This window comes from Ixodes scapularis, unplaced genomic scaffold, assembly GCF_016920785.2.
Source record: "Ixodes scapularis isolate PalLabHiFi unplaced genomic scaffold, ASM1692078v2 PGA_scaffold4__175_contigs__length_147842914, whole genome shotgun sequence".
NCBI lineage: Eukaryota > Metazoa > Arthropoda > Arachnida > Ixodida > Ixodidae > Ixodes > Ixodes scapularis.
In genome coordinates, this window is record NW_024609879.1 from 108,016,037 (window position 1) to 108,027,716 (window position 11,680).

The 11,680-nt window shown below is 47.0% G+C and overlaps 1 protein-coding gene across 2 annotated transcripts in view; it reads left to right on the plus strand.

Annotated features, from left to right (window-relative positions):
* The window catches only part of LOC8035961 (pyrokinin-1 receptor), a 36,083-nt gene extending 25,205 nt beyond the window's left edge, over nucleotides 1–10,878 (plus strand). Inside the window, exons 3-5 of one of the 2 annotated variants that reach the window (XR_006078243.1) lie at nucleotides 1,565–1,734; nucleotides 9,319–10,009; nucleotides 10,443–10,878. Coding sequence is in view for 1 of the 2 variants with exons in the window: in XM_042293246.1 (XP_042149180.1) it covers nucleotides 1,565–1,734; nucleotides 9,319–9,806 (658 nt within the window). In the remaining variant the exon portion in view is untranslated. Of the gene's footprint in view, nucleotides 1–1,564; nucleotides 1,735–9,318; nucleotides 10,188–10,442 lie in introns of those variants that run through there. The other variant, XM_042293246.1, reaches the window with a different exon arrangement.
* Nucleotides 10,879–11,680: the final 802 nt, after the last annotated feature.

An 11,680-nucleotide genomic window follows, 5' to 3' on the forward strand; every position in this document is an offset into this window, starting at 1 on the left:
GAAACAACGCAATACACCCACTCGAAAGGAATACACTCTTACACAAACAGAAACAACGTGCCAACTAGGCTACAAAAAGAGAGAGAAAAGACTATCTTTGCACAGGAAAAACAAGAAAGACACCATCCAGCGATTCATTCCATGGAAAAGTGAAACAAACGTTCACATGATGATTTGAATTCATTGATGCATGCTGGGCTTGAACACAAGCCCAGCTTGCATCGAAAACAGGAAGCTGAAAGGCGCCAATTACCGGAAATAAGCGAAAACGAGCCCCATTCTCACATTGGAATTTTAAGAAAATCACGTAACTTTTGAATAAGACAACGGCTATTTTTGACATTTCGGCGCCTGGTTCGGATCACGTAGCACTACATGTGAGCAGAGAATGAGCGTTCGGAGATGAGTAGCTTATTTTTGCGGTAAAAAAAAACAAAAAAACACTATTTTTATTTTTTAAGAGGAGAGGGGAGGAGGACACGGCTGTATAGACCAACACGCGGCCCTTACGTCACTCCTCTGCGGTGGCGCTGTCGACGGCACTGCGCATGCGCAGTTTTACTTCACGCGAATCCTGTTTCTGCGCACGCGCAGTGCCCACACATGGTGTGGGCAAACGCAGGCTTGTTTGTAAACAGCGTGTCGGTCTATAGTCGTCGTTCAAAGCCGCACCATCTGTCAGATAAAACAATAGTAATCCCCGGAGACAAGGAACAAGGCGGACAAAGGACAAACACAAATCTCCAAAAACAACTAGGTGTCTGGTGCGCGACTGAAAAAAATCCGTCTGGTACTGGTATCGAACCAGGGACCTCTCCATTTCTTATGTAGCGCACTATAGATACCTAGCTGTGTTTGGAGATTTGTGTTCGTACTTTGTCCCGCTCGTTCCCTTTTTCCAGGGATTATTATTGTTATTCTTGTCCAGCTCGCCTGCCCCTTTGCACTAATTGCATCATCATCCTTCAAATGTAGGCCGTTCACCCTTGTTGGCATTAGGCTGGTGGCAGCTGTTAAAACTCGTTTGCTCTGCTGACGTCTAACTCCCGGTTAGCTCAGTTGGTAGAGCGCTCCGCTGGAATGGGAGAAGTCCCCGGATTCGATACCAAGACCAGGCGGATTTTTTCAGTCGCGCATCAGACATCTACAGCTGTGTTTGGAGATTTGTGTTTGTCCTTTGTCCCCCTTGTTCCCCTGCTCCAGAGATTATTATCGTCATTCTTTTTCAACTCGCTTGCACCATCTGCTAAGCTTTCGGGGCCCGGACCTAGTCAAGCCAACAAAGATTAGCTTTTTTGTCCGTGTCTCCGGCACCTGCACTTGCAGATGCAAATAAATTATTTAAATTTGAATTGGAATTGCATTATCGTCTGCCACGTGACAACACTTCAACCGCCATTTTTTTTTTTTTTTTTTTTTGAAGGAGCGAAAGTTTGCAGGCGAGCTGGTTAGGAAACATGACGATTGAGAAGTTTTGTGCCATCTTGTCCGTTATTTTATTTCTACTTGTCTCAGGGTTGAGATAATAATGTTTTCCACTCGGATGTTGGCGCGTTTCCCCCAGGATTCTGTACTACACCAACATCATGGACACGGTGGTAACGCTGATCGTGCCCTTCATCCTCATCGTCATCATGAACTTCATGATCGGCCGGGCCCTGTACCTCTTCACGTCTAGGCGTCGGCTCCAACGGCTGAACAGTTCCCAGCTGGACACCACAGGGATGGACGTCGGTAAGAAAAAAAAAATATATATCAAACGAAGCAAAAATTTACTTTAGCTTGGTCATCCTGCACAAAAACCGGGGGACACAGAATGTGTTGAACCAATCACCTATAGAAGATAATCAAGAATCGAGAATAAGTTTTATTTTGTGCCCAGCAACGACCATGTCGGTCTTGATACTGGCACACCCAAACAAAGAAACAAAAAAGAAAACACGCTACACACTACATTTAAAATGATCACACAAAAATTGAAGCAACGCCAGGACTGAAAACCAGCTTTACAAAGACATCGCCTGCAGTATAACAAGGTGCAAGTTGAACAGTCAGCCTGGTAAGCTGAGAGGTGAGAACACCCCGTCATTCAGCACAACAAAAATGAACATCGAGAACGAGACAATGAACAAAACATACTTATTTGTGCCCATATAGCAAACGAAAGAGATTTTAAAAAGCTTTCTTTATATCCACCAAAAAGAGCCAGGTCACTGGCATGACTATTGTATGTGCTCGTCACACGAGAGAGTGGAACATGATTCCCTGAGTTGCGGTGTACAAAGGCACCGGCGATCGCGTCGCCTTGTGTGGGACGATATGTTTCTTAGCAAATCAGGACAGACACTATACACTGTGGACTGTTTTTAAAACGAACAACAAATCTACTTTTTCTCGGCGCTCAGCTAAGCTAGTAATCTGTAGTAAAGTGATAAGCTGGGCGAGTTGGTAAACGTTATTTCCATGCCATTAGTGGGAGTTTCTTGTGCCAAATCGATAGACTAAAATCTTTAGGGTTCCCGAATCAGGTCTTAATGTAAGTTCATTCCTTACCTTCCTGGGAAGGAAGGTAAAAAGGGGTGAAAAACTAGGCGCCCTGTTGACAAACAACTGGTGGTAGTTATACCATACCTACAACAAAATATCGCATAATCTAAAACAAGTGGCGAGCAGGTATGGTTTTCCCGTAGTTATACTATCAGCCCCTAAAATAATACGACAAATTTGTTTGAAGGTTCCCGCCAAAGCGGAGTGTAAAAAAACACTTGCCACAAAAAACATGCGCAATCTTTGTTTGAACTGTGTGTTAATGACTGGCTGTGAGAGCAGAATCTTTCTTTAATATCAACTGTGGGAGGTCACCTTTCGGTGCATTGTTAGATCTTTACGTGTTCACCATCTCTAAAAAAAAAAAAAAAAACTCAATCATTGGGCGCTTCAAAGGAAAACAAACACGCAAGGTGCTCGAGGCGTTTACCATCTTGGGTTTGGCTGATCGCTGCGTCAGTCAGCCGTCAGTGGCTTTGAGCGAAAAAGAAGTTACCTTTTTGCGATGATTTTACTATGACTGACCTGTATTCACCCTGGTGCCTGTGTCCCCCTCTCATGAATGAATCTTGCTTCATCTTTCCTCTCTTCACTTAACACCAGAGTTGTGAGTACGTGCCTGTCTGTGTTCTTTCCGGTTTTGTCCTCGTGTATTTGCGCGCGATTTTTTTATCGTGTTTCAGGTGGATAAATCTAGGTCACTCATTAAAGACCTTTTACGCACAGGTGATGGCCCATTACGAGAAGAACGGTATCTATAGATTGATATAAATTTATTCTGAACTCGCTCTAGCTTTAAAATGTACTAAAGATGCCGTTCCACACTATGGCCGCATACTCGAGTCGAGTTAGAGTTAGAGCGCAGTATAAAATAGGCCTTAGGATTCGCAAACTTTCTCGTCATTCTACAGGCTAATCCGAGAGTACGAAACACGGACATCATTACTTCGTGAGCGTTAAAACGGTAAGAGGTGTCAAACGTCACTCCCAGATCGAGGGTCTTTCTAACGCGACACCTCAAAATGAATCTGATAGGAAAACAATATGCTATGCGTTTTTCGCGTATAAGTCATTACCTTTGTTTTAGCTTTGTTTTTTAGAACATTATTGGTTAAACACCAGTTACTGTGTTCGTACACATCCGCCTGAAGCATCGCGCAATCCCCGTCACTGCGGACCTCACGAAATATCTTGATATCATCCGGATACTGCAGAACCCGACAATTAATTACGACATCCGACACATGGAGAAAAGAAGAGGCACTGACCCCCAGCAACCCGAACATGACGTCATGTATGTCCGTGAACGTTTTTCGTTCACACGAACAAGACATTTCCTGCGTAAAATATAATTTTCCAGCCAGTGGACACTCTACCCAGATAGTTTTGATAACAAAACGTTGTTGTCTACGACATTAAAAGCCTTGCTGAGATCAAAGTATACAACATCCACCTGTCCTCTATTACACACCGCCCTCGAAACAAAATTCATAAAAGAGACAAAATGTGTCCTAGACGAGAGATCCCGATATGAACCTGTGTTGGTGTGAAACGATTATATTTTTGAAAGACGGGGAAAGGGTTTTGTGAACTACCATTTCAAATAGCTTAGAGAACGTGCAGAGTAAAGAAACGGGTTGGTAATTTGACATGTCTTCTCTATTTCCTTTCCTGGCTTATGCACTGGAATCACAACTGCCACCTTCCACGTATCAGGAAACACGCCTAATCGTAACTAGTTGTTAAAAATTGACGAAAGCACGGGGGTAAGGAACTCGTGATAAGCCTTGACGAGAACCCCAAGAATTCCATTATGACCAGAGGACAAAGTCAGCCCCACCCTTCTTAAGGCCTGTCCAAACAGCTCCAAGCAGCACGAATTTTGGCCGAGCAATGGCCAATGGCTGGCGATGGTCTTTTGGCCAGTGGCCAAAGAGTGGCCATTCATCGGCCAATGTTTGGCCGATGGCTGATGACCAGTGGACATTGGCCACTGGCCAGAGAAAGGCCAGTCATCGGCCAATCTCTGGGCACTGTCTGGCCGCTGGCCAAAGGACCATTGCCAGCCATTGGCCAATGATTGGCCATCTCTGTGCTGCTTGGGAGGCTACTACAAAAATCGTCAGGCCACACCACTCCTGCAAAAATTGTTAAAATTGAAGCGTCCGGTAGTCGTCGGCCGAATGTCTGTTTGCACACCGGCCGAGCCAAATTCACGACTTTCCTCCTTGCCTCCTCCACTTTTCTTTGACGTCGGTGCTCGTTAGACTTGACGTCACACGCCACCTTCCAATGGTGTGCCTGATGCCTGTCTATCTCCCGCGGCTCACGAGGTCGCCGACCTTGCTACCGCCGTCACCTCGGTAGAAAGGCCAAAGAGGTCCGGCTTCGGGTGGATTTGGGAGATTCCTGAGTCGAAGCGCGCGTTTCGGCCGCCCCGGTTCAGCTTTCTTTGCGAGAATTCACGTTCGTAGCTGGAAAAAAAAAAAGAGCAGTGCGCAACAGGCAACAGTGAGACTTCTAGCTGTATGTAGAAACACTGATAACTTAAGAATATGACATTTGTTTTATTAAACTCCAAACCAACCAAGTTTTGAAACAAGAGCCGCGGGAATTGGCCCTTTCACACTCTTGCAGCCGAGTACGACCGAGAGAGACCAGACCGGTTTTTAAGCCTTTTGCGACGTCTTAAGACCAGCTCCGCTGCAGCGCATCCGGTCCTAACACGTCGCAAGAGGCTTAAAAACCGGTCTGGTCTCTCTCGGTCGTACTCGGTTGTAAATGTGTGAACGGCGCTTCGAGTCTTCCCTTTCCCGTTTTCGGGACTTCCAAAGCGGCGAAGGCCTTCAGCGATTGACCGACATCCAGCAGAGCGTGTGAAAGGCACTCCGGACCCACGTGATGAGCAGAGCAAGGCCGCCGTGGAGGTTGGGGGGGGGGGGGGGGGGGGGGGGGGGGGTAGATTTGACGGGGGGTAGTTTCCTCCCGGCAGATTTGACAGGGAGAAATTTCCCCCCGGCAGCCGGAAGCGGAGCGGAGTCATGCGTTTTGTAGTATCCTGTTTGGACATCCCTTTACACACTCGTCAAGCTCGTCATCAATGACACGTGAGGATAGGTGCTCCCTGTTCCCTACTAAAGGTAAACGGGAGTTGTCCATTGTGCTTAGACGACAGACGGTTTTGAAATGTTTAGCGAATGAATTACATGCATCGGACGTGGCATTGCCGTCCTCGTCCATAAGTACAATATCTGCCCGAGACCGTTTTCCCGAGTGACTGCTCACGTGCTTCCATAGTTTCCTGGGATTTCGCTTCAGATCGTGGATTCTACAGATGCAACATATTGGGCGTAATCATCTGTGTACTGCGTTTTGGACAAACGCCGGTGGTGCTTAAATTCTAAATCCCACTTCCTCAAACCTGCTTTTTTTTATGTTTCGCATGTGCGAAAGATTTTCGCTTCAGCGAACTTTTTAGCTGGGGACAAAACCAAAAGGGATTTTCAGGGTACCATACTTTTTGGAAGGAACGAACTTGTTCATGCCCTTCTGTACAGCGTTAGTCAAGCGAAGTACCTGCTCAATCACGTCAGTTGCCGCAATAATAGAAGACCAATCAAAAACTAAAAAAGAATTATACAATCATGCGTAATCACCTACGCCAATGTTAAACGCTTTTTGTATTTGGGTCTGGTTGGCATTTGAAGTCCGCCTCAGGACAAGCGGAAAAGGTATAGGTACCTCGAAGGCAGGGTGAAATTTATCAATGGGCACCATAGCGAATAATAATAATAATAATTTATTCGCAAATGCCACTAGTTCGATCCAAGTGTATTATATAATAATAAAAATAACAGTTATTACTATTATTAGTATTATTTTTTGTTAAAGTCTCTTTATGCAGATTGAATGCAAAGATGATACAAAGCCGGCTCGCCAAAGCCAGCAGGGGCTTGTGGGACTGAATAAGGGTAGCACTAATGACAGAATAGTCTCAGAAAAAAAAATAGCGTAAGTTGTCAAGTAAAAAAACAACCTGCAAGTGACACAAAGATCACACAAAAACCTACAACTTTTGTCAACCATAGGTGTAAAACATTAAAAAAAAATAATTAAGATGCATAGCAGCACCGACAGTTCAATTAGCGTCAAAAGAAATAATAAAATGACTCAGAAGAAAAATAGAAGTGTAACTAACCTAGGATGAAACTGTCCCTTCGTAAACGTCATCACGATATTCCATTCACCCCTATAAGCTAGCTTTTAGACTGCTGTGGAAGCTATACGTTCTCGCCGCACCAATCAACCCTTTTTTGGTCCCAGCTCCCTGCGCCAGGAGATGGGCGAGAGCGCGATATCACGTGGCAAAGGATCCGCGTATGATTGAACTAAACGAGTCCGTAGCTTTCCACCGCAGCCTTAGCTCAGGGGTGAACGGAGTACGGTATCGATCCACGCAGCCCTCCATCGTCAACATCGCCGCCAGCGCGTCGTCTCAGAACTAGTTCGACGATAGCACGCGGCTCCGCCAAAGACGGAGATTCCCAAGGATCTTATCATCGTGCCGCAGCCACTCAGATGGCGGCATTAAACCAGTATATATCGTTTTCTGACTTTATAAACCAACCGTTAGCCCTCCCCACGCGCACCTGCTCCGCTTATATCACACTAACTGCATGGCGGAAAATCACGTGCATCCCAAGCTTATTTCTCCGTGGGGTCTTGTATTCGTGTTTCAACGCACCAATACATTGCTAACTTACCCAAGCATCGAGGAGAATGCTGGGAATGTAGGCACACGCGACACACGCGCTCACCTTCCCCGTAGAAACGATTCGGACAAAATAACCAAGATGAGGCATTGACGAACGCGTGGGCTGCGAGATGACATTTGTTTTAGGCTTTTTGTTTGGAACAGTTACTACTGCAGACGCCAGCACGTGCAGCGCGCGTGTAACTATACACTCGCAGCATGCTCCTTGGTGGAGTATTTTAGCAAAAGGTGTATTGTGACTCCCAGGAGCCTACGGGGGTATTCGCTGGACGTCATATTTGAGGGCGATGTTTAAAGCGCGTGCTCAGAACAAAGCTCACATTAATAACATGCTAAGACCCACAATCTTGACGATGCGGAATGCACGTTGCAAAAGAACTGCGGAAGCTTGCCGTCAGCACGCGTTCAGCAGCCGCGCAGACAGATGTGGCCGCCAGTGATTACTCTCTCTCTATGCTCAATATGGCACAAGTGAACCTCACTCTGAAAATGAATCGGAAAAATCGGCGCCTACGCATGGAAAGTTCGAACTTTCTCCGATAAATTATAGCAAAAACTTGCCAAACTCAACATTGATTTGGGCTCGTGACTCAAACCAATTTCGGCTCGGGATGACGATCAATGCCTCCACATGCATTCCGGTACTGACTAGTGCTGAATCGCTAACCCATCGCGTGCCCTAGACCTTGGCAACCCCAGCGCGTGGCTATGATAAAAATCTGGCGGCATATATTCGGTTTCAGATCATGTTGCCGCTTGATATGCGTACTACTACAGTGTAGTACTACAGTGCCACGTCATTGTCTTCTCCGTCCTCGTTTGTTCGGCGCTTCCGTCCAACGACGTACCAACTAGCCCATCTTTCAATGTTAATAGACCGATCTCACCGCCGATTGTCATGCTTCAAATGCGAGCTGAACAAGAATAGCGATAACAATCCCTGGAGAAGGGGGACAAAGGACAAACAGAAATCTCCGTACACGACTAGCTAGGTGACTGGTGCGCGACTGACAAAATCCGCCTGGTCTTGGTATCGAAACAGGGACCTCTCTATCTGCACCATTCACCTAGCTGTGTTTGGAGATTTGGGTTTCCTCCTTTGTCCCCCCTTCTTCCTTTTCCAGGGATTATCATCGTCAATAAAAGGAGTTAGCAAACAAAAAAATGATAATAAATAAATAACTGAAACAAGATTAAGTGTGTACACACACCGCTCTGTGTGTGTACTCCTTGTTTTCTGTTTCTTTTTTTTCCGCTGTTTTATTTACTTTAATATGTTAAACCAACTAGCCCAACCCCGTGCTCTGTTGCTGAAAAATCAGCTTGACGAGCCCCCTCCTCCACAGAATTTTTTTTTAATTAAAGATTATGAAGACAGTCAGTTACGAACGACAAGTTTGGTGGTGTGTAAAAAAACACCGAGGAAGCTTGGAGTCATCCCGTTCTTGAACCGCCACCGTTGACAATCCAACATTTCTTCCGTCGATGAAAGCAGAATAGACCCCTTTCGAAATACGGCTCTCTGTTGGCAGCTGCGAAATGCCTGCACGATGACGGACTAAAACCTCAACGTCACACTGAAAAAAACACAGCCACAAAAAACGGGATGAGCGCAGTGACGTTGTACTTTCGACGCTCTTTCATTGGCTCGTCTACTCGTATAGTGTTGGCCGCGTTCCGACGTTCGCTATCTTATGAAATGACTTGCACGTTTCTCGATGCAGTTGTTCCGCCATTGTGCAGGGGTTCCGACTTTCTAACAATCGGCACGTGACTTTTGAAAGGGGTCTATTAACCCTACTCAAGACGATGTAGTGGTTGCTGGCTCACTCCTAGAAGGCCGACCAGAGCGACGCTTTGTCGCCAATAAAATTTGTCTAAACGTCCTTTAAAAGGAAATCCGTTTGGAAGGCGTATTCGCCAAGTCAACTCATATGTCCCATATCCTTCTGATTACCAACATAATAACTAAACTTCCCACCACACCTTCCACCCAGACGGCAGAGCCACGATGAGCGGCGGATCCCCGATCCCCAGCCCGCGTCACCAGCTCGCATCCAGCATGAATGGCGCCCCGCCGCACCCCAGGGACCGCGTGCTGATGCACCCGAGCCAGATCAGCGTCTCCAAGATGCTCTTCCTCGTCTGTACCGTCTTCATCATCCTCAACCTGCCCAGCTACGTGGTGCGCATCCACGTCTTCGCGCTGTCCATAAGCGACCAGCCCGTGCCGGGCCACGTGTTCCTGCTCCAGCGCTACTTCATGCTGCTCTACTACACCAACTTTGCGGTCAACTTCATCCTTTACAACGTGGGCAGTCGTATCTTCAGGCGCATGATGAAGCAGTACCTCCTGTCCAAGTGGCGCACCATCAGCAGGCTCTGCAGGAGCGACGAGTCCCTGGACTCGTCAGACCTGGGCTCGCTGAAGAACCACCACGATGGTCATCCGCTCAAGAGGCAGCAGCTGGGCGGAAGGACATGATTGTGGGGCAACGGTTGCGGGCCCGCCGGACGCCGTCGCGTCGCGCTTTCGGAACGCGGTCGGTGCCGCGTTCGGCGAGCGTTCTGGAACAAGATTGCGTCCGGATGAGAAGAAGCTGCCTGTTCACCATCGGAGAGTTCAGCAGTGAGACGATGACGCAATGCCACAGTGACCGGCGTCAGTTCGCTGACTTCTCGGCAAGTGTAAGGTTCTTGCTTTCTTTTCTTTCGTATTACTGTAAACTCTAAGAAACAATCCACTCCAGCTGAAGAAAGCTAAATGACACCAGAAACACGCCTCAGAGACTGTCTGCAAGCTGTTTTTTGTATGACGCATTAGCTGTGTGACCTCAGTTTTAGATAGCATAACCGTAGCGCTGGAGAAGACGGCATATATGTATGATTCTTACGTAAGCACTAATCTAATTATGCCCGAGTTAAAATAAACAATATTGATTGATTGATTGCTTGATTGATTGATTGACAAGTTCACGATTTCCTAGCTTCGCTGCCTTGACGGAAACCCACTAATTCAGGTGACGTGCTACGTAAGGCAAAGCTAATTCCCAGATGTAATATTGTGCCTTCCATGGCAGCGGTTGTCCTTCAATGAGTAGTTCCGGTACCACTCTTGCAGACGGAGCTCTCGGCCTGGCAGTTCAGTCCCAGCCACGCCGTCACGTCGTCTTCCGAATCTCCCAAGATTTCTGTGCCCATTCCACCCTCGCAATGAACCTGTGGTGTTCGCTACATGTGCATACCTTTATTTTTGCATGGGTTTACAAGAATTTTATAAGTATGACGTGTAACGAAATAACAGGCGGGTTCAAGATACGTACCTCTCTAAACGCGTATGGTTTACTCTTTGTAGAACTGGTACATGATGTATATATTCCTCTCACTCGTGTCCATATCAATCTTCATCTGGTTCAATGATCATGCGGCAACTAGGTTTTCTGACATCTTTGACACTCTTACACCAGATATGACGAGCTATAAGAGATGTCGCACGTTATGTATGTTCCCGTTCGAGATAATTGACCCCGTCTTTATATACTCATTGACAAGACTAAAAGAACAGGGCCAGCGGCGTAGACTTTACATTTTCCCGGGGGGGGGGTGCTGCGAGTTACCTTTTCGTTAAAACTGGAGATTGAAGCTAACGAAGGCACGCTGGGATTCCATTTCCCATGTATTTTGTCAATAAAGGCCACGTGGGCGTTATTTTGTTTACATGCCGCTACTAGAAGCTCGTTACATGGCACCTAAACAGCGTCTCAATAACGATCTTGGCCCAAACCCGGGGGGGGGGGGGGGGGGGGGGGGGGGGAGGGGCACGAGCCTCGATGCCCCCCCGTAGAAACGCTTGGCCTCCAGCACGCGCTCCATGCCTTCCATCATACTTTGCTCAGCGTGCAGGCTCTCAGCTCACAGGACGCCTAAGCACTGTCGAAGGTAGGGAGCCTGCGCTGAAGGTGGGACAGCTGAAACTCTCACCAGCTGTTCTCAGTATGTCGGTCGCTATGGCACCCAAGGCGGTGGCTTACCATGAACCCCACCCCCGGCCCATTCATTGCCCAGCTGCACCCCCTTGGGCTAGGGTGGTGACCACCATCCTGCCGGCGAAATGCGAGACACCGTGACCGGAGGGAGGGGGGAGGGGGAGTAAGAGGAGGACGGTATACTTTCACGACTGAAGAAAAAAGTATTCAAGAAAATTCATCAACACGCACACCCCGAAATCCTGTGCTCTCCGAAAGCATATTCTACACTTGAAAATTGTCTTACGGCAATTAACTTAAAATAAATTTCGCTCACAGTGATATATTTTTGTTTAATTGTAATGGTAAATAATTTATTAAATGTGTCTAAGTT